Source organism: Penicillium waksmanii (assembly GCF_028829765.1).
Source record: "Penicillium waksmanii strain IBT 27052 chromosome Unknown utg000002l:1.0-3326099.0:1.0-3328782.0, whole genome shotgun sequence".
Taxonomy (NCBI): Eukaryota; Fungi; Ascomycota; class Eurotiomycetes; order Eurotiales; family Aspergillaceae; genus Penicillium; species Penicillium waksmanii.
This window is the reverse complement of record NW_026643249.1, coordinates 254,211-276,065: the sequence shown is the minus strand read 5'-3', so window position 1 is coordinate 276,065 and position 21,855 is coordinate 254,211. Positions and strand designations below refer to the sequence as shown.

The 21,855-nt window shown below is 50.8% G+C and overlaps 6 protein-coding genes across 6 annotated transcripts; 2 read left to right on the top strand and 4 right to left on the bottom strand.

The window, feature by feature from the left end:
* Positions 1 to 136: 136 nt before the first annotated feature.
* Positions 137 to 2,570, bottom strand: N7481_001764 (uncharacterized protein; the record flags this gene model as incomplete). Its single annotated transcript, XM_057260983.1, has 2 exons — positions 137 to 2,056; positions 2,193 to 2,570. The coding sequence occupies 2 exons, from the start codon at positions 2,568 to 2,570 to the stop codon at positions 137 to 139; spliced, it is 2,298 nt and encodes a 765-aa protein (XP_057125915.1).
* An 804-nt stretch (positions 2,571 to 3,374) lies between these two features.
* N7481_001763 (uncharacterized protein) lies at positions 3,375 to 6,355 on the bottom strand (the record flags this gene model as incomplete). Its single annotated transcript, XM_057260982.1, has 3 exons — positions 3,375 to 5,665; positions 5,721 to 5,933; positions 6,013 to 6,355. The coding sequence occupies 3 exons, from the start codon at positions 6,353 to 6,355 to the stop codon at positions 3,375 to 3,377; spliced, it is 2,847 nt and encodes a 948-aa protein (XP_057125914.1).
* A 735-nt stretch (positions 6,356 to 7,090) lies between these two features.
* Positions 7,091 to 8,475, bottom strand: N7481_001762 (uncharacterized protein; the record flags this gene model as incomplete). Its single annotated transcript, XM_057260981.1, has 3 exons — positions 7,091 to 7,720; positions 7,790 to 8,184; positions 8,328 to 8,475. The coding sequence occupies 3 exons, from the start codon at positions 8,473 to 8,475 to the stop codon at positions 7,091 to 7,093; spliced, it is 1,173 nt and encodes a 390-aa protein (XP_057125913.1).
* Positions 8,476 to 9,041: 566 nt separating this feature from the next.
* N7481_001761 (translation initiation factor eIF2B subunit gamma) lies at positions 9,042 to 10,921 on the top strand (the record flags this gene model as incomplete). Its single annotated transcript, XM_057260980.1, has 4 exons — positions 9,042 to 9,080; positions 9,152 to 9,255; positions 9,314 to 9,336; positions 9,399 to 10,921. The coding sequence occupies 4 exons, from the start codon at positions 9,042 to 9,044 to the stop codon at positions 10,919 to 10,921; spliced, it is 1,689 nt and encodes a 562-aa protein (XP_057125912.1).
* Positions 10,922 to 16,253: 5,332 nt separating this feature from the next.
* N7481_001760 (uncharacterized protein) lies at positions 16,254 to 18,647 on the top strand (the record flags this gene model as incomplete). Its single annotated transcript, XM_057260979.1, has 4 exons — positions 16,254 to 17,204; positions 17,295 to 17,985; positions 18,032 to 18,531; positions 18,600 to 18,647. The coding sequence occupies 4 exons, from the start codon at positions 16,254 to 16,256 to the stop codon at positions 18,645 to 18,647; spliced, it is 2,190 nt and encodes a 729-aa protein (XP_057125911.1).
* A 1,460-nt stretch (positions 18,648 to 20,107) lies between these two features.
* Positions 20,108 to 21,751, bottom strand: N7481_001759 (putative amino acid permease; the record flags this gene model as incomplete). Its single annotated transcript, XM_057260978.1, has 1 exon — positions 20,108 to 21,751. One exon carries the CDS (start codon positions 21,749 to 21,751, stop codon positions 20,108 to 20,110), a length of 1,644 nt encoding a protein of 547 aa, XP_057125910.1.
* Between the last annotated feature and the right edge of the window lie 104 nt (positions 21,752 to 21,855).

The window sequence follows — 21,855 nt, the reverse complement described above, 5'->3', positions numbered from 1 at the left end:
CTTAAATTTCCCAGGGCTGTGATATTGTGGATTTCTGAGCTGGATCGGGTCAAAAGATGTGAGAATTATACACTGTGAGTCGATCTATTCCAAGTAATGCATCTAAATACCATTTATGAATATTTTATCATTCCCTCTACTTCCTAGCGAAAACAACTTCCTTGCCACCCTCAAAGCGCTGTACCGACACAGACTCGCCAATAACAATCTCAGCTTCTAGGTCGGCAGACACCTTTACCTCCAAGTTTTCTTTGGTCCACGCTATGCTGACATCCCCGGCAGGCGTAACGAATTTGCCATGAGCCGTCTCAAGAAGTTCCATCCGAGGCGCGATGCGAACTCTCTTGAAACCTGGCTGCGCTGGCGATACTCCGAATACTTGCGTGACGATCTCATGGACCGGGCTTGCACTCCAACCATGGCAATCGCTTCGGGCATTGTTTGCATGCTCAGCCCATGTCGTCAGATTGTCTGCAATCATTTGTCGCCACGGTGCCATGAGAGATGGGAAGAGTTTGGTGTAAAGATCGACTTTCTCTACTGCACGGAAGAGATAAAACTGCATAGAATAAGAGCATTGAGCCAGTGTTTTATCTTCTAATGCGCGCAGCATGAGATCCTGGGCGGCATCTCCAGTGACCGCCTCTGAGAGAATTGCGAAGATTTGGCTGTGTTGACTGTACTCCTGTGTGGATGGGCCGTCCGTGTAAATCCCTTTCTCAAAGCAGTGTTTATTAACAGCTTTCCGGAGATCATCCGCTCGAGCACTATACTCGACGGCGGTATCTCTCCTTCCAACAAAGTTGCAGACCTCGGCAGCTTGCATCAGCGCCACGATGTAGAGCAGACTGTTAAAGGTAGCCATCCCAGTGCTTGTATACGCACGTGGCATGCAAGATTCGAAGATTTTGCCCGGTACAAACCACTCGGGCACCCAGTCAATGAACGGCCAGGTGTCTTCGTCAAAGCGACCGACAAGCCCAAGATTAGTAATTCTTTCATCGAAGTGATTGAGAATTCCGTCCACGGTAGCAAGATATCGCCTTGCGAAGGAGACATCGGCAAAGTAGTGCATATGATCGTAGACCATCGCAACCCAATATAGCGAGAATTGAGGAATCTGTTTGCTGCGAAACCCGGCTGGGAATTGTGCCTTGATCAGCCCGTCTGGTCCCTGGCTTGCATGGAATTCTTGCAGTGTTTTCCGGGCAAGTTTATCATCGGATGAGATCTGATAGGAAAAGAGCATCTGGAGTCGGGAATCCGAAGCAAATTGGTTTTGCTCGTAGAATGGACAGTCTTCATATGTCTCGTGTCGACAGTTTTGCAAGGTCCGCAGGCTTATCTTCCAGATCTCGTCCAGTTCAGTATCGGCATGAACATCTGTAAGTATATCTAGAGGGTAGAAGGTTTCCCGAAAAGTAAAAGTTTTCAATATCAAAGGCTCCTCAGTGGTTGTGATCTGGACTTGGATGTATCGAAATGCTCGGAACCAAAACGGTTCAAATGTGTGCTCGGCTTGGCCATCGGCCACAGTATAGATATCCTTCATGCCATAAAGTCGACCATTACTGATATCCGCCCGGTTCGATTTGCTTCGAGGCATAGGGAAGGGAGCGGTTTCGACCCCAAGGTCTTTCTCGTAACATTCAGAGTATAACAGCGTGACAGTAGACCCTTTCCCACCACTGCACTGGAGAGTAACAAATGCTGTGGTCAATGACTCGCAGTCAATGTCAACAGTGATAGTCTGCCCGGACGGGATTTCTATGACGCGATCTTCTTTCAGAAAGCTCGTCCACTGCTCCTTTGCCACTGTACCCTGGCATTTAACGGCTCCATTGAACCGGCCGTGCACTTCAGGGAGTTCTGGAATCGGCCGTGGAGCGAGTTTCCAGGGACTTTGAATGGGAAGCATCTTGACAGGTCGAAATTGTAGTACAGCATCCTTCCAAGCAGAGTCATCGAAATCGGATGATTCCCAACCTGTTAGCTGTGACGATTCTTTCGTTCTTTCGTTGTTTGAAAGAAAAGGAGGGCCCAGAATAAAATTCCACTCGGAATGAGGAACAATTTGTCGTGTAGTTTCCTCCAAGCATTTCCATGTTGTATCCGTAGACAGTGAGAGACCCTATTCGAAAATTTGTTAACCCGATGTCGCCCTGCTCGTCCAAAGCCAGAATAGTACATACCTCGATCTCGCAGTGGAGTAAAAAGCCGGGCAATTCTGTGCTGAGGATCGACGAAGAGCCAGCCATTATAGAAGAATATCGCAAAACACGTGCACTGAGAACATTCTCGCCCTTCACCAGATAAGGCAGAATATCCACCGTTTCAAAGTGCCATCGCTCCATGTAACTCTTGCATGGACCGAAGCTCACGCGCCGGCCATTGACGAAGAGCCTATAGCGACTGTCTGCCGAGACATGCACAGGCAACTCCTTAATATTGTCAGTGCCCGGCCAATGGAATCTTTTGCGGAAGAGAAAGTATCGCCCTGGCTGGTTGTCTTCTTCGTGGTAGCCAGGAGTCCAGATCCATTGGGCCGATTGCGTCCAGTTGAGAGCCATGATGAATGATTGATGTCCAGAAGGAAATTGGAGAGTAACCTTTTTTTTTTTTTTTTTTTGACATGAGGGGTACTGCTAATCGTCTATCTCCAGTCTCTGCCCCCGCACTGGTGCGCGATGTTCAGAAGTCGGGCTTTCCGGGGTAGAAATGTGGAGAGCCGCTGCCGATGCTCGGGTTTCCCGCTCGGTAGATTTTGCCCCGAGATATCAAGAGCCGAGAGAGCCCCGGAGATCGGTAAATCTAGCCCACTTAACTTGAGTCTAGGCTACAGCGAAATGACGAAGAATGAAATAGAAAAGTGGATATTAACTCAAATTGCATTTGGGACCGTTTCCGTTATTTCCAAACCCGCAAACCAAAAGCCAACCAACCAACCCCAAACAAAAAAACTCCTGTACAAGATGGTATCAAATTTGAACCCACAACCCCCTCCAGAAAAAGAAAGAGAAGAAAAAAAATGAAACTGTGCCCCAGATAGTACAAACAAGAAAGGCAGTTCGGAAAAAGGATAGTAGGGAATGGGAAAAGGGATGAAAAAAAAAAACCAAAAGCAAGATTTTTGCGAAACGCCAGCCTCTTAAAAAGTCTCCGCGATGCCTCGTCCCTGTACATCCCCCCCCCCCAAAAGAGTCAAAACAAAAGAAGCAATTGGACTTGAAGGAGCGAAACCGTCGTGCTGCAACAAGTAACCAATGCCATGCGAATTCCGGTCAGATATGTGTTCCATAAGTCAAATCGAGTCAAATTTCCATTCATCAAGTTGTAAATCGAGTCGAGGGGATTCATGCTGCCATCAATTAAGATCAATTCCCCATCCCGTTGTGCATCATGCTTTGCTGCATCTGCTGTTGCATGGCCGCCTGGGAGTTTCGCTGCTGCTGCGTAGCTTCTCGTTCGCGTCGCATGAGGTCCTGAACCCATGACTTGGCGGTCTTTTCCAGCCCAGCCCCGTATTGCTGGGCAATGTGGGGTGGATATTGGGTAGGTGGGCCATATTGTGTCATGAATCTTTGGGACATCTCGTGGCGCAGGTGTAGTAGCCGTTGCTGATACAGTCGGTTGTATCGCTGAGCCATATTGTTGGCGCCTTGCATGTTCGGAATTTGTCCTCCATTGGCCTGCGCGGCTGCCATCAACATTTGCTGTTGTTGCGGCGTCATTTGTGGGCTGCCTTGATGCTGGTTCTGTTGACCCTGAGACATTTGGCCTTGGGACATCTGTCCCTGCATCTGTGGTGCCTGTTGCATTTGACCCTGGGACATCTGTCCCTGTGGCATTCCACCCTGCTGCTTCACCATCTGCATCTGAGCAAATTGGGCCCGCATGAGTTGCGCCTGGTATGCCTGTTGGTTCTGCATGTTTGGCATGTTTTGCTGTTGTTGCGGGAGTTGCTGCTGCTGCTGATGTTGAGCCTGCTGCTGCTGCTTCTGCTGGGCCTGTAATATCTGCTGCTGTGAATGTATGTTTTGCTGAGCATGTGCGCTGGCCTGCATTTGGGCAAGCTGCTGGGGTGTAAATTGACCGTTCATTTGTCCCTGTTGAGCAGCGAGCATCTGCTGTTGTCGCTGCTGCAGCAGCATCTGTTGTTGCGGGGTGAGTCCAATAGTACCATTCATCTGCGGTGTATTCGCCATAGTAGCCTGGCTCATCATTGGGGTTTGTTGTGGCATTGTATGAGTAGGGCTGCCGTGGTTCATTCGCTGAGTTGGTGTAACGTTGCGCATGATAGGCGTGGCATGTGCCATCGCTGGCGTACCCTGGGTCATTTGAGGCGTACCGTGTCGACTTGCTCCCTGTTGGCTCCGGGAAGGCGCCATAGGGTGGCCCATGACATTCGGGTGGCCGTGCTGCATGGACGACGGGGGGCGCGGCGGGCTTCCCGATTGCTGGGATGCGCTGATGCTCATAGGAACAGCCTGCGTTGCCATATTGTTACCAACCAATGGTGACGATGTGTTATGAGGAGTTAGATTGCGTACAACTGGGGAGGACTGTTGTCCCTGGCTCACGCCGTTGGGCTGGGCCATGGCGTGGCGGTTCTGAGCGGCAAGTTGGGCTTGGGCTTGTTGAGCTGCGAGTTGCTGCCTTCGCGCTTCCTCCTTTGCATGTTCCTCGTGCTGGCGTTGCTCAAGAAGTTTTCGTCGTTCCCTCTCCTGCTCCTGCTGCTGCCTCTTGGCGAGCTCCTGCTTCAACTTCATCTCGTGCTCACGCTTGGCCTTCTCCTCATGTTGCATCCGGATTGTTTCCAGGGTCTTGAAGCGCGAGAATCGAGGCTCAAACGGTGCCACACCCGCCGCATCATCCACAACAGCAGCCTTTGAGCCACCGCCAGCCCCCGAAGCTGTTGGTTCGAGCCGCTCATCCATGATAAGCATGAACCTCTCTTCTTCGGCGGCGAGTGCTTCGTCGGCAGCGAGCTCGGCAACGGTTCTCTTACGGCGCTTGGGCGACGGAGGTGGGTTGGAGTGAAGCGGGCTCTCCATAGCTTTGAGCAGGTCTTGTGAGGCCAAAAAGCTGTCTACGGGCTCCAAATAAAGTGGAGGTGCCAGAGCCCGCACAATTAGTGCCTCGCATTGCGGAAGATCTTGTGGTTCAACAAGGGTCTTCTGCCGTTTTGCATCATGGCCACGATCGGCCTGTGTGGCTGCGGGTGACTGCGGGACGACGGAGGATGATTGAGTTCGTGACAATTGGTTCTGAGCCCCTGCCTTCGCGGCTTTCGGATCAGGGGTTGTCACGAGCAGAGTCAGCTCTGCTTGCAGCGTACGCGATGTGGGGTGCAAAACAGTGGTGAACACTTTAGGCTTCGGTGCAGCAGGTTTCTGTTCAACCTCGTTGATTTTAGCCTGAGCTTCAGAGGTTTCTCCAGTAGTCTGGCTTTCGGACTGGGACGGTGTCTCTGGCGCCTTTGAGCTTTGTAGATCGGTGGTGAGTTGGTTCTGTTTCGGGTAGGGGACAAAGGCAGATGGAGTAACATGCTCATTGTAGTTGTGGAGAGAGAAAGGGGTATTGTTTTCGTTGGTTTTTGACGTAGACGTCTTGTGAGCTTGTGCCGACATAGACTTATGATCAACCACTCGAACGATGAGGCAGCCTATACGATCAGCATGTCATTCGTAAAACCAATTGATCAAGAAACAGGATCTTACCTTCGTAAAAGCGCACGCCCGAACGTAAAAGTTCCTCGATTAGATCATGGGGGACAGTTCCGGCGCGAATATGCTCGATAATGACTTTCATCTCCGAATTGTATGGAAAACTTCCGTCTTGCTGTTCGAATCGAAAATGTGTTGGATGAAGATGTACAATGAGGGATGGCGGTGAATTGGAGTATTTCTTTAGAATGTAGGACGTGGTTTTCACTGAGGCGCAAACAAAGGGTAAGGTTAGTATGCCAGTTTGTGCATAGGCATTGGGGGGCAATCGCAAGATATTTCTCACCAAATGGTTCAGAATGGCTTTTCCCAACCCCATTTTCGTTGCCATTGGTGCTTGTTCTTGTCACTGGTCGACCAAAACGCGAGGAAGGGTCACCCGGTCTTTGCGACTGGTTCCGAGTTCGGTTGAGAGGGCCTTTTGCGATATTCGCTCCATTCGCCACGCCATTGCTAAGATTGGGACTTGATGTAACGGAGCTGCTTCCCGGAAGGCGTGTAGATGTTGCGGGTGGAGAGGATGACGGTTGTTGGGCCTTGAGTCCGTTGGCTCCGACCTGGGGGAAAGGCGGGGGCGGCCGCTTCATCTTCGGGGGAAGTGAACCGGGCTTTGAGACCGCAGTGGCCATTTTGGCGGGGCTGGCTGCGCTACCGGAGTGATTTCAGCGGTTGAGTATGCTCTTTATTGGTAAACCGATTTGAGGATGCTGGATGAAAGCCGGGGACCGAGAAAGAATGGGATAGCCGATGCGCGAGACATGTGGGGATCGGTCGGTCGGCCCTGGTCACCAACGCAGCGAAGTCGATGGGGAATAAGTGTAGCCAGCAGTCCAAGACGCCTAGGAAAAGAGAGTGAGAGCGGCCATCCAACGATGTCGCGAGGGAGTCGGGTTCCGAAGAAGCGCTGGAGGGGAGTCGTGCAACGGAGGTCTGAGTATCACGCCAAGCCGCCCCGAGACGTGAGTGATGTATGGCACGTGACCTGTCTGATGGGCCGAAAGCGGACTAGTGGGTTGCTTCCCAAAAAGGTAATTCCTATACAACCATTGGAGAGAGTATTGTAGGTGGACCCTACATTCAATTGATTGAGGGTTTTTTCTCTCTTGATACGAGGAATACTCTGAGTATTATGATTTGGTGGCTATCTCTTAGACAGTTTATTCATTATATGAGCTATGGAATGGCCAATCGAGAACACAGCCGATGGGATAGAGCGGATTATAATCAAATCGCGCGTAGCAAGAACAGGGATCATGATAACAGGGGAATCGAAGGCGCAAAATCGTCAAGAAGGGGCAAAATATAGACATGCAAGTATGGCAAATATCAACATCAACGTCGTTTGGAAGGCTCGGGCAACCACACTAGTCCAAGCCGCTGACCCGGCGTCGCCAGTCGTCACCAACACGGAGAACGTCAACGACATCAATGCGCTTTCCAATGCCAGTTGTGCCGTCCTTTTGCCACCAGCGCTCTCCCTTATCGGCAAGAGCGGACTCGTCATCACTGTCGATGAGTCCGCCTCGGCCGCCCTCATCGCCAACGACAACAACGACCTGTCGGACCCATCCGGAGATGTGCTGGACAGCCTCGCCCTCGCCTTCGTTGCCAGTGAGAGACTCCTGGACATAGACGAGATCGGGGGCAAGGTGGCGCACAAGGTGCACATAACCGGTTGCCGTGCTGAAAGGCATGATCATGTTCTCCTTTTCAACAAGTGCTTGGGCCTGAGTGTACAGAGTCTTGAAGAAGGGGCTGTGACTCTCAAAGTCGTCATCTTGGCGAGGCTCTAGGGCTTGGAGGTCCCTGCTTGGCAATTCACCGGATGAGTTCGCCTCTTCCGTGGCAATGTTCGAATAAGACGACGCGATAGATTGGGTGGCACGCGATGAGCTGCCTTGGCCAATCGCATGCTTCACTTCAGGGGCGTAGATCAGAACAAAGATCCGAGACGTATCCAGATCAACATGTTCTGGTAGATGGGATAAAATAGACTGGAGTTGTCAGTAAAAGTGCCACCATAGACTAAGTAGAAACTGGGAGTTAGGAGGGGTAGTGCTTACGGCGTGCTCCGAGGCAAACTCATCTGAATCAGCAGGGGAGAGAGATGATACGACAATGACAACCGTCTTTTTCTTCTTGTCGACGGGGTGCTGGCCAGAGACAGGTCCACGATTTGGCAGCGCACCACTCATTGTTGGAGTCTGCTGACCACCAATGGCGCGAGACTGAGCCTCTTCGGACCATCGCGAGTGATCTTCAAAGTCGCCACGGTTTTCCTCGCGGATGGACGTGAGCGCATTTCCAACGAAAGCACCGGCAGCTGTCACACCAGCTGCGACTTTTCGGCTTGCGCCGTCAAAAATCTGCTGGGGGCTGGGAGTTCGGCGCAAAGCACCCTGCATGCGACCCATGAAGGTGGGATCATATGGGGTATCTCCGGGACTTCCGTCCACGTCTGCACTTCTTGCATAGCCCTCCGAGGCATATGATGGAGGAGGGAAGTCGCCGCCGATGGGGCCGGGGGTGGTGGTGGGTAGGGGCTTTGTCCGTCGTGGGGGCGGCGATCGTCTTCCTCATCGTCGTCTTCGTCTCGCTCACTCCATATCCAGGCGGCAACGCTCAATGTCGCAACACCAACGGTAAGCGCGAGAGGAATCCAGTAGCCCATAGCAGTTCGGCGCCCCGTCGAGCTGAACCCAGCACCAGCACCACCACGACGGCGGCGAGGATCCTGGGGGAAAGACATTATGGCGAGGGAGGGGTGTTGATATTAAAGATAGGGCATGCAGAAATGATCAATCGCGGTCGCAGTCGGGATCGCCTGTCACATTTCACTTCTCATGCAAAGAAGAAAAGGAAGGTGGAGGTGGAGAAGGTAAAGGGAAAGGGAAAGCTGAACCTCAACCTCGGCGTGGCTGGCGTGGCTGGGGAAGTGGTTGGTTACCGCGGTGTTTACCTTGTTGTTTACACTGTTTGTCTCTTAAGTTATGGTGGAGGCGGGTCATATCGGCACGTGATTCGAAAAAAGCGGCGGGTTGCGATTGGAGTCATCGGGGCTCTTTGTCCATTTCACATAGCAACTGTCTGAGAAGAGTCCGTTCAGCTATCCAGCTACGGTATCACTGTTCAATCTCATTCCAGGAAGCTTCCTGAAAGCTTCTTTTACATCAGCAATTCCCTCTACGCATCAGCAAAGGGACTTTCGGAGAAACATCCCCACCCCACCACCACCACCTCCTCGCGGGGCTCATACAATCTATACTCTAACCAGTCTTGATCTCTTCGAGAGTCTCTGTTGGACTTTTAATCAAAATGCCTGTCCCCGCTTTGGGCTTCCAGGCCCTCGTTCTGGTGCGCTATTCCCATATTTTCCTTCTCAATTGGGTTGACTTTTGAGGCTTTTGCGGACTAACACCGAATAGTGTGGACCTGGTGTCTCGCTCACGCTCGCTTCAAAGCCAGAAGAACTACCAAAGGCTCTCATTAATGTCGCCAATCGACCCCTAGTATTCTATGTTTTGGATTGGTGAGCTTCGTTCTCCATACTTTGCTTTCCAAGGCATATCGCTAACTGGGACTATCAGGCTGAAGAGATCTGGTGTCTCCGGTACGCATCATCGATCGAGTCACTAAGTGGCTACGCGAACCTGGAACTAACAACCTCAATAGATATCACGTTGATCACACCTCCCTCCGCCGCTCCTCCCCTCCAAGCTGCCCTCAAACAAAACCAATACCTAACTTCCCTCCCCTCGCCAACCCCGACAGTCCTTGCGCCCAAGGACCTAGAATTGGTTACCGGTACCGCCGAGCTGCTCCGTCTCCCCGAAGTTCAAAACTGCATTAAAACCGACTTCCTCCTCCTTCCCTGCGATCTGATCTGCGAAATCCCCGGCGAAGCCCTACTCGAATCATGGATGGTATCACAAAGTGCACTTGGTGGTTCTTCTACACGCGAAGGACGCTATGCTGATGGCCCTGTTTCTGGTCCGGGGGGTGAGCAAGGAGGTCGTCGTGGTGGGTTGGCTGTCTATTATCCAACACAGGGAAGAGAGGAGAGCGTCAAGGGCGAAGCCACTGATTTTGTGGCCGTTTCGCCGCTTGGCACGGATGATGCGCCCGCTGTCAATGGACCTCGAATCCAGCTCGATCAGCTCGTCATGTCTATGCCGATGGATACGGTGAAGGAGAAGATGGAAAATGACAAGGGCTTCCTGGTCCGTCATTCACTTGTGGAGAAGCATGCCCAGGTCAAGATGCTTTCGACATATCGGGATGCTCACCTGTACGTGTTCCCTTACTGGGTCAAGGATCTTGCGCGCCATCAAGAAAAGTTTCAGTCCGTCAGTGAGGATCTGATCGGCTACTGGGCCAAGGCTGAATGGCAGCGAGGACTGGCGGAAAAGATCGGAATTAACAAAGTCCTGGCTCCCAAGGCCGATGATGCGGAGGAAAATGGAAGCAACGACGGTGAATCTCTGGAGGAAGAGATTGATCTCCAGGCCATGAGCACCACCAAGAGTGGTTCAACCGTGACTCCCACTCTTGCTCAGGATGAGCTTCCGTCGCCCACTTTCGCCTCGCGGGTGAAGGCCCCGTCTAATAACAAATCCGAAGAAGAGACCAAGATCCCGCCAATCCTCGCCTACGTGCAAAAGGGCTCCGCACCTTTTGTCCGTCGTGTTGACAGCTCCGCAATCCTGCTGTCCACCTCTCTACGTCTTGCCAAGCTACCTTCCATCGACGAGGTTGGCCGTCACGCCGCCTCCCCTCTCGCACATAGCAAGAAGATCGCCTACCCGGAGGGTGTACCTAAGCGTTGCACCGTGACGGAATCCGACTGTCTGCTCGACATCAACGTAACGATTGAAGAGTTTGCCGTCATTAAGGAGTGCTGCATTGGCGAGGGTGCCAAGATCTGCAAGGGCGCACGCTTGTCCAAATGTGTGATTCTGCCTTATGCCGTTGTTGGTGAGAAGGCCGTTGTGACGGGCACTATTGTGGGCCGACACGGCAAGATCGGTCGAGATAGTGTTCTCAAGGACTGCGAGGTTGATAATGGCTTCGTGGTTCCGGATGATACTGATGCGAAGGCTGAGAAGTTCATGCACTTTGGTGGCCTGGATGGTGAGGAGGATGGCATGGACGTCTCTGGGGACTTTGATGATAACAGGTCCGACCTGGGCTTTTAGTCGGGTTTGGATACATTTGAGATGAAGCTTTTTTTTTGTTTATTATACCGCCATGTGTGATGAGATAGACCAATGACCAAAATTCATGGATGCAACCGGCTACCATTCAACTCTGATTCATTGAGTACCTAGGTACGTACTAGTAGTAGGTAATATTTTTACCGTATTCCAAGGTGCCTTACAAGTCCTTCCCAGGTGCCAGTGGGTATACTATACCCCAGTAACTACTAGTAGTACTACTTCCCTAAAATCATCCATAATTGACGCTACATAGCAGAGCCACCTCGTCAAAAGTCCGAGTTTACTCCAGCCCTGAAGTCAAGGTCGACCCTGGTCTCCATTGCTGGGGCATAGATAGTCTCGGTGACAATTTAGCTCACGGCCCGAGTACAGCATCGCCAGATCATGGGGTCTGTCGACGGGATTAGCAACACGGCCACTGACAGATCGTATACGGTCCACTCCAGGGATCGAAGCGATGGACGTGCGTTCAAGTGGCACAACGCATGTATATGTACTATAGCTGCTTCCCCAAAGTTGATCGAATATTCGACGCAGCGGGCACGGTACTACTAGAGGAGCTAGTGAAATATTTATGTGGTACTTATAGGAAAGATTCCCACCTTGGCAACTCGGGGGGAATTTTCCAATCTTGGGACCTTTGTATATGTGATCATGATGATAGACGAGTAGTATTTTTGATGCGCACTCCGAGTCGTGCTTTACTACTGATACAGTGACACGGGACGCAAGTTGATAGATAAAATTACTACTAGCAGTAAAACTAAAAAATAAGATTCTTAATTGACTCAAATCCATTAGGAATACGAACCGAGAATAGAGTTTGCTGTTGCTGACCGAAAAGGGCCATTCTCCAGGTTGCAGTCCGAGTCGGTACCAAGTTACAATCCGGGATAGCCAGTGGGCTATAGCATAACATATAATAACACTTGGGCACTGGCATACTAGCATAGCACATAGACCCATCAGATGATTCAATTGATTGAGTGGTACGAGATCTGAAAGTCTGTCGTGCGACTACAGGCTTCAAAGATGGCCTAATCAGATATAGTTCATGGGTCAGTACTCCATCCTCCGTACATCAACCACTGACCTCACTAGCAGACCCCCGCTTCGGTCGAGTCCCGGGAGCGAGACGTGATTGTCGTTACTCGTCCAGGGCTAACGGCGTCGATCCCGGACCCGCTTCACTGGTGATTTGACAGCTATGCGGGAGACGGATGAATTGCGCGTCTGTACTCGTACTTGTAGCCCGGACTTTTGTTGTTTGTATTTGGTCTCTTTGGGCCACTTGCTTGGTTTTTTGTGGGGGGTGTACTTTATTTTGGTTTTCCACATTTTCTTTAGTGGTGGGGTCGTGGGTGTTAGTGAGGGTGCGTGTCGTATGATCATCGGGCGACTCGGGTAGTTTAACTCATAATAGAAGATTCAAGTTGTTAGGATAAAGGGGAGGGGAGGGGAGGAGAGGAGAGGGGGGGGGAGATGATGTTGAATGAGGTAAGGTGAAGACCTCGGTTTACTTTGATGGCTTTGCAGGAAAGTAAAATGACAAAAGGACTGGGGCATACTTGAAGAAACAGTAGACCAACCCCAATTGGAGGATCGAAATTAAATTAGGGTTCAACTACGAATGGAGTATTCATCAAGACCAAACCGACCTCATTTCTCCAGACAGATGTCTGATCTGGGGCGCTAGTTAGGGATTGGCGAAACCTGCTGGGATACGATATTCACAGGCATCACATTAATCAGTCATCGAATCCGTGACTCGGGTAACAGTGTGCACGGCCTCACGACCATCCAACGGCGCGATCCTCACAAAAGTCCAAGCCCAAGCCCAAGCCCAAGCCAAACCCACCCCCTCCACCTTTCCCCGGACCGGGATTTACAAGTGGATATTATATTAACCTCGCTTGCCCAGCTGAGAATGAAAGCCGCCTGGCTGATGCATTGTCGTAATTTCCTTGGCCGCGGATCTCATCTCCACGAGATTGCACAGGTACTTTAGCGTCCAGGGCACTGGGCAAGTAGGCTCCGCATTGAGCAGCATGCATTAGAATGATGGCGCGATGCCGCAAAAGGCAATGAAAAGCGGATACACGGGTCCAGGAAGCGATTCAAGCAAAGCCCGAGGAGGGGAGGGGAGAGGAGAGGAGAGGAGAGGAGAGGAGAGGAGAGGAGAGGAGAGGAAAGGGAGGATGGAACGGAATGGGATGGGATGGGATGGGATGGGGTGAGGTGAAATAAGGTAAAATGATAACCCATTCACAAGGCATTCCAACGGGTTGAACACGAGGTTGGCGCATTCCGCGCCGACCTGTCGATCAATCTCCTGTACCTACAGAACGTAAGCAAGGCCTGCAGCAGGATGCTGTCAAAGCGAGGATGACTATGTATGTACTCGTACATACATACGTACTCCGTCGAGCAAGGAATAAGAAGAAAATCTAGGAAATCCGAGTCAATTCTGCGAGTTGCACGTACGGGGCAGAAATGGGAGAAATATGGATTGTGGACTGTGGATTGTTCATGTTGTGGGCCCAAGATGAATTGAATGATTTGCGGGCTCCGACGCCTCTCCGCGACCCTCAATTCCATCTAAAGGAAGCGCTAAATCCCTCGGCAGCGACGAAAAACAAAGATCGCATCCCGCATCGGAGAGGCCAAAGAGCTAATGCGGCGAGTGAGCCGAATTGTGGATATGCGAGGTAGAATGGTGAACCAGTCAGGGATGGATGGGAGGGATGGGATGGATATTAGGGCCCCCTCATGTTTCCGATTGCTTCCCGCAATACGATTTTTTGGCCCCAGTACTCCGTAGAGAAGGCTTTCTATGTGATGTTTGTCCCACTGCAGAAGGATGGGATGGGCTGGGGGGGCAATGTCGATCACGCGGGAAGTGTTATTGGTGTGGTGGATCGCCGTGGTTTGCAGCAGTGGAGACTCAAAAGAGGGGGCGCGGAGATAATTTAGATGCGATAAGGAGTTACAACTTTTGTTCGGTAGAAGAAGAAAAAAGAGAACACGAAAACGAATGGCCCCGCTGTGTGGGCTGGAAATAGATGTAGATATAACAAGTGCCCACGGTAGCTCGGGAAGCCCGTAGAAAGTTAGCTAATATTACTCGTATGTAGTATGCAGATGTGTATGATCAATAGATCTGGGTCATCTTGTTTGACACCAAGACATCTGGAGATGAAACGTGCGCAACTAAAAGGAAATCGGAAAGCGGATCAGCTGAAATGAAACCGTGTGGAGAGCATCAAGCTCGGGTCCGTCCCGACATGATAAGACGAGGCGTCGGTGGCACGAACTGCTCGGTCAGCCCATGGTTGACAATCATGTCAGTTCTGCATGAGCTAAATCCCGAGCGATGGTATCATTATACATGAAGGTGGTAATCAGTCGTTCTCATTCTTGTGATGGATCTTTCCATCCGATCCGATCGAAGCAAACGGAATCCTCGAGTCCCGCCGGGTTGCAGATTGCCTCGACCTCGCACAGCACGGGGAGATGCCTTCAGCCTCATCCCCAATCTCCTTAGGGGTGCATGCAGGTAAGGGGAGGATGACGGAGTCAATTATGGGGGGGGGGGGGGAGCTGTGTAGAGCTGGCAAGCTGGCAAGCAGCAAGCAGCAAAGCAGTTTCAGCCGACGGGTACCTGGGTTGCAGTGGCCGCGTTCCATGGAAAGGCGTACCAAACAGTGGAAAGTGGGAAATGAAGTGGGAGTGGGAGTGGGTGCAATTGGGGGATCTGCCGGTTATCAACATTCCATATTCCACTCCACTGGGATAAGAGTATTGTTATACTCGTAGTATGACTATAGTCTTGCTATAGTACTCGTATTGATATACGATGATCAATATGAAAAGATTAGTGATCCCTTGGGCACTGGCAATCTATTTGTGTGGGCAACATTCCAGCGATCGCACGTGCGGTGCACGGAGCCGCCTGATGTTTCGCCGAACGCTTGTGGATTCGCGGTTGGCCGTGGAGAAAAACGCCGTCAAGGATAGCGTTGCACTTAGCGTTAGTCAGTCGCCAATCGCGGGACACTGGAGAGTTGGCTGTAAATTGATGGGATGATGGGATGATGGGATAATGGGAGTAGATGCAGATATACAACCGAACCGGTGTTGTAGTAGTAGTAGAAACGTAAACCAGAGCAAACTAGAGTGACCGCAATAGCTGACTATGTGCAGGAACCATCGTACTTCCGGTGAGAGTGGTGGGAGGTGGGACTTTTTGACAGAAGGCTATGCTGGTGGGTGGTTGGTGTGGAGGAGCTGATTGGCATTGGGTGGACCCCAAAGGTTTAAGGGGGCATGCGAATACATCCGAGAGAACACCAGAACACTACGAAGTAGAATAACAAGAGGAAATAACGATTGAGCGGTTGGATTCTATTCTTGAGAGTCTGGCGTTATTTATCATATTCTTCTCTTTTCTCTCTCTCTCTCTCTCTATCCCTAAAACCCCAAAGTGGAGGAATGCCAAGTAATCCTAGTCCTAGCATAACCTCTCCTTAACCGTGTGTCTCCCTATTCCTAGCAGTCACCACACCACTTCTCCTCTTCCTCTCTTCCTCTCTTCCTCTCCTCCACTCCCTCTCTCCCATCTTCCCCTTCCCCAGTCCAGACGAACGGCTTCTTTCTGGCCCTTCCAAGGATCTGGTTTTATTCTTCGGGGCCTTCTTTTTTTTCTTTTCCCTTTTTTCTTTCTTGTACATCTCCCCCGACACTTTCTCTCTCCCCTTTACCCCAGAGGGTCTCCGGTCTCCCCCTCTCCACCACCACCAAATCTGACCACCTTTCGTTTCTTCCAACTCGCCTGGTTTCGAGTCTACTGCATTTCATTCGCATTCAGCGTCTCTCTTTCTCTCTTCCCCATCTCCTTTTTTTTTAATTGTTGTACAACATAGTTTATGTTCACGCTACTTAGAACAGGTAGGATCCTCACTCTCTTCCCCCCCCCTGGCTGACGCGTTGCTCATATGCACCCTCCCCCAACATCCACGAAAAATTAAAATCACAACCTCTGCCTGGTCTCCTTTTCTTCCCATCGATCGTCATCTTCATCTTCATCTTCATCTTCACCTTCACCTTCAACTTCAAATTTGTTTTTCATACCAACCATTCAAATGCCGCCATGACCGACTGACATCTCCTCCGTCTTAGCAACCCGCCCCATTTCGTCCTTGACGATTTTCCATCGGTGCCCCCGTTCTTCCACGAGTTGCATTATCGAGAGTCTGGTCCGACCGGGACACTCGTGTGATTCCTCTTGACACTCGTTGACACCGAGAACAATATGGCTGCGTTGGTTCAAACGATCCCCCAACAGAGTGGCACGGTTCCTGTGCTCCAAACGCGTCCTTCCTCCTCCTCGGGCACCTTTGTCGGCCCTTCATCCCAGTCGTCGGCCTCTCGTTACCAGAATATGTCGTCGTGGGGCTCCTTTAACACGAGCAACACCGGCGGATATCGAGCCGGTAACCCCGTGGTGGCCCCCTACGCCTACACCTCAAACCTGGCTCAGTCGTCCAACACTCAACATCGCCAGTCCTGGTCCCCCCCATCTTCGCCCGGAGCACCGTACCTTCTCCGCCCCCGTCATCACTCACGGTCAAGGGAATCCCTCATATGCCGGTGTCGCCTCGCGAAACGTCAATCCTGCAGCTGGTTCTGTATCAACTTCCTCCAACCCTACCTTTCACTCCCACATCTCCAAGGACGACAGTGCCCTCCCCTCTCTAGGCAACCGAGGCCCGACCAGCCTCTCCGTCCCCTCTCCACCGCCAACCTTCCTACTCCCTCCGTCATGACCATCTCTTCCCCCGCTGGTTCGGCCAAGCCATCCCCAAACCGCTACCGCCGGCCTAATCAAACGGCTCGTTCACAATCACCGGTCCCGGCGTCGTCCCCGGTTTCTCCTCCAACAGATGACCAGACAAATGCTACGACGGGCCTTCGTACCCCGCGATACAATCCACATCATCGAGGTTTAAGTGCGGATGATACGTCTCATGCGGATAAGCAACAACCAGATATGGCCAAACGGTACCGCCGTCGGAGTTTAGGAAACATGGACCCCAGTACATACCCTGACCTAAACCTCCAACTGCCCGTTTCTTCATCCCCGCCAACCCTGTCTGGTCCCTACGACTTTATCTCATTCGAAGCGAACCAGCGGCCCCGTTCATCCCATTCTCACCGTACCAGCTCAGGAAGTCAACACTCGGCAAATTCCTCGACCTCATCGGTACGTACCTCCAAGCAGCAATGCTCACACCAAACCAATCAAGGGAGAGAGGGAAAAAAGAGTTCAAAATCTAATCGATATCTACTGCAGGTTCGCGAGGGATCATCGCCCGAAACTAGCTCTGTCAATAGCAAGACTGGCAAGCCCGAAGAAAAACGAGTGGCCAAGCCTTCTCCCTTATCCCAGCCCGCATCCACAACTCCCGATTCCCCAACCACCGAACACGAGACCGACGATAAAGAAAACATTGCTTCCTCGCCGCCAGCCGACTCGCCGGCCGCTAAACGCCTGACGGAACTTAAAAATGAATCTTCGAAGAGGCCTGGAAAGTCACGTTTGCGACGTGCATTCTCATTTGGTAGTGCCTCTGAGCTCCTGAAGCAATCCAATGCTACCAAACGGGAAGCCATTGCGGCCGAGAAGGCTCGCCAGGAGGCCCTTCGGGAAGAACTTGGAGAGGAACAAGCAGCCATCGCAGCCCAGCAAGAAGCCAGTGGTCTAGGCGAAAGTATCTATAGCACTCAAGGAGGTCTCTTCTCTCGGTCAACCGATGCTTTGTCTGTGTCATCTACTGCTTCGTCGGCGTCCATGATGCTTCGTAAGATGGGCAAAGGCGTTAAGAAGTCAGGTCGTTCTTTGGTCGGCCTCTTTCGTCCCAAGTCTGTCGCCGATGTCGAGGGTGCCATCAACCCCATCACCCCCGAAATCTCCGTCGTCAATGTTGAAGCAGAGCGAGAGAGCGTCACAGTCAACGCAGACCCGGCCGACCTCCCTCGAGGCGGTACTGTTTTCCCCAAGGTGAGCGATGGCAGCAACTTGGATGTTAGGCGATCTGCCTCGATTCGGGAACGAGATCAAAGAATTGTGTCGGATCCTATCCCCCCCAACTCGCAAGAGTATTATCGGTGGAGACTCGGAGCGGGCCGCTATTCTCGGCGGTATCAAGAGGGGCATTTTGAAGAAAACGCATTCCGATCTGGGTGTCTCGTCGCCTGCACACGCATTGAACGGCAACGATTCACCGCACTCCAGTGCCCCGACTACCCCCGATGAGTCCGGACGAGCCCGTCAGACTGATCATGTCAAGATTGCGGGCGAGGACTACTTCCTGACCGAAGGTGGACGATACAATTCTACCGACGCTAAGAGCGCCCCCATCACTCCCCAGTCGGTGGCTGGGAGGAATATCGCTTTCAGCCCTCGCATCCAGTTTCATGACACCTGGCCTAGTGGCGAGTATGACCGCCGAGGTGAAATTGCGACTTGCAACCGCCTCACTCCTCTGCTTGCCCAACAGATCCGGGAGGAAATTAACAATTTCAAAATGGTAAGGCACCCACAGCACGATACGACAGAATCCTCAGCACCAAGACCCAGGCTAACAATGATTAATAGGAGATGGAGGTTCACGAAAACTCCAAGATTTACACGCACTTCATTTGAAACTGGCCGGGGTTCTCTTGCGTGGCCAGCTTCCCGCTGGTCAAGTCTTGCATCCTTGTCCATAGATCTGCATAAACTTCGGCGATTTGGTGGTGTTTGATGGTTATTTGCGTGTGGGGGTGATCGACTATATCGACGGATTATCGGTCTCCATTTAATGCCGACCCTCGTTCCGGTGTCTCTTTTCCTTTTCTTCTCGTGGTCGTGGATTATGCGCCCAACAAAATGGTGTGGCTTGTCTGCAAATCTTGGTTGTCTTCATGCCGCAGCCCTCCGTTTTCTGCCTCGACCCTCGCCATTTGGCGTTGATCTAATGAATGTTGTCCCCCTTCCCCCCTTTAACATCTATCGGGCGCGGCGGTTCTTGTTCATCTCACTATTTTTTCTCCCCTTTTGCCTCTTTCTGGTTCTTGCCTTGCTCTTCCATCCTCCTCGCCAGCTTCTGTCCTTTCCGCATGCATCTGAAATCATTGTCATCGAATATTGGGAGCGTGGGCAACTGGGCAATTTCTTTTTTTTTTTCTAGCACATCATTTTCTCTCCATGGTCATGTCTCTGGGCCCGCCGTTTTCTTCTCTTTTCCTTCTCATTATCCAGCTCGTCTGAATGCAACCCGAGCCTTTGCATCTGCGCCCATCTAGCATCTCCTCTATTTGTATCCTCTTCGGCTTCTTACCCACCCTCTCCTTTCATCCATCCCCTGATTCAATGCAGGCATGGTGAGGCGGTTGAGCCCTGCATCGACAAAATATTTGATCTTTTTCCTTTTCTCTTTGTCCGGTGTTCTGTCTTCGTTGTTTTCGAGATCGATCCGATGGCGTTCTTTACTGCTAAATAAATCACTTGACCCTGCCATGTCTACTCTATATTCCGTATACTTCGTACACTTTGCATCATTTATTAACCTCGGCCGACCTCGGGACTCCATAGAATGCGCTGTCATGTACTCCGCACTTAGCACTATGTACGAGTATGGAGTACCTGCATCGCCTGCATAAAATTCAAGTTCAATTGGCAGAAATACCCCTGAGCTTGCGCGTGTGCAATTTCATGGGGCGAGGCGAGGTCCTAGCGCTCGAAACAGATGCTCTGTGCGTCAGGGGTAGTGGAGCTTTTTCTTTCCTTTTACTTTTGTGGATTACTACTCCGGACGGAGTAGTATGAGAATTAGTATCATGATGGATAAAGTCCCCTGAATTATGTATAGCTTGGTGGCGAGTGATATTTCCAGCGCCAATTATAAATCGTTATTCTAGTGGACGGTGGGTAGTGGCGAAACGGGGGTTTTTAGCTCCCGGGCTTTTTTTTACATTAATTGTGATGTGGATTATTCAAAGGTTTAAAACCAGTTGGTTGGCATTCGACATCTGCCAACTTGAAGCGTTTCTGTCAAATATCAGCATAATCCACAACATGGTTGTGCTATAAGCTACTTACCAATTATCATTTCTCAGCCGAACCTATGACCACAGGATTTTGAACTTTTGGAGACCCTTCTTAGGCTTGGCCTCGGGCTCTGGATATTCCTGGCAGAGATAAAACTGCACAAATCCAGAAATTGGAATTGCCTCCAAAGGACGAATGGTAGTCTTCTTCCAGAGTTTGTAGCCAAAGTATAGCACCAAAATTATCGGAATGTTGATATAGGATGAGATGAAAGTCTCGGTGCTCCAGTGGCCGGGTATAAATGCACTATACCCACCAGTAAGTAGTAAAAGGATGAACAATATAAGTGAGGCCCAGGTGGAGTAGGGCTGAAAAGGGGCCGCCCAAGGAAGCTCCGTATATCGGTTGATCCCTTGTTTCTTGCATCCATAGTAAAACCGGAGGTATACAATGCAGATGATACCCCAGTCCACCAGGGTAGAGACAGCTACAACATTTTGTAACCACCTAAAAACTGCACTGGAGGACTCGTCGAGTGACATATATCCCAAACTCATAAAAATCCCAAAAAGAATAACAGAAACATAAGGAACACCAAATCGATTTAGCCGCTGGAAGACTGTGGGCCCATGTCCAAGAACTGAGATGCCAAAGAGAATTCGAGACCCAAAAAGTATGTCCGCATTGCCAGCAGACCAAGCTGAGGTTATTATGACAGCGTTAATAATCGATGGTACAGCTGTGATACCAGCACTCTCGGCAGCAATAACAAATGGTGATTGAGAAGCCGTAGGGTGATTAGAATTTCCTTGAAGAAGCTTGGGATCATTGGATGGGACGATCAAGCCAACTGTGAAAATTGACAGGACATAGAAAGCAAAGATTCTAATAAAAAGCCGTTTAGTAGCCTTTGGAATTGAATGCCTTGGTGACCTTAGCTCAGAAGCAGCAGCAGTGATATTCTGAATTCCCGAGTATGCATAGACTGCATTGTAAAAGGATGACCAGCAGCCAAGAAATTGACCCCAAGAACCATGTATACCTAAATACTGGACAAATGGCCCTGGATCTCTCCAGTATCTGAATCCAATAGATTCACCATTTGGTCCTCCTCCGCAGGAAATCACAATGGCCATGATGTTTAGCCCAATAATGAGTGCTATCTTCACCATAGAGAAGAAAAACTCGATCTCTCCATAGATTCTGATAAACACAAGTGGCGTAATGAGCATTAGCAGTCCGAATACAGTAATCCATATTGCGTTGTTAACTGAAATCCAGAATTCAACCAACACGGCCGCAGCAACAATTTCTGCGGGAACAGATACCAAATATGAGTATATCTGGTTCCATCCATCAGCAAATGATAGTGCAGGGTCGAAAAAATATTCTGCATAGCGAACAACACCTCCACTAAGGGGCACTAGAGAACCCATCTCTCCCACAGCAGAGACGACACTAGAAGCAGCGAGACCAGTGATAGTATAACCAATCAAGACACCCAAAGGACCTGAAGTTGCAATTGCTTGGCCAGAGCTGAGGAACAAACCAGTTCCAATTGTTCCAGCTAATGCAATCATTTGGACGTGGCGCTGGTGAAGGCCTTGGTGGAACTGCTGTACCTCTCTGAAGGCATATGGAATGCTTCCGTTGCCGTCGTCAGGGATAGTATGGCCAGCCTCCTCGAAAGCAAGGCTCGATCCTGATCGTCTAGGCATGGTTGCGAAAATGCTACTAGCGGCAATGGCCTCGGATATAGGCACATAAATCTGTGATCATGACTGTCAAGCTGACTGTCAAGAATAGGAAGCAAAGAAGGGCG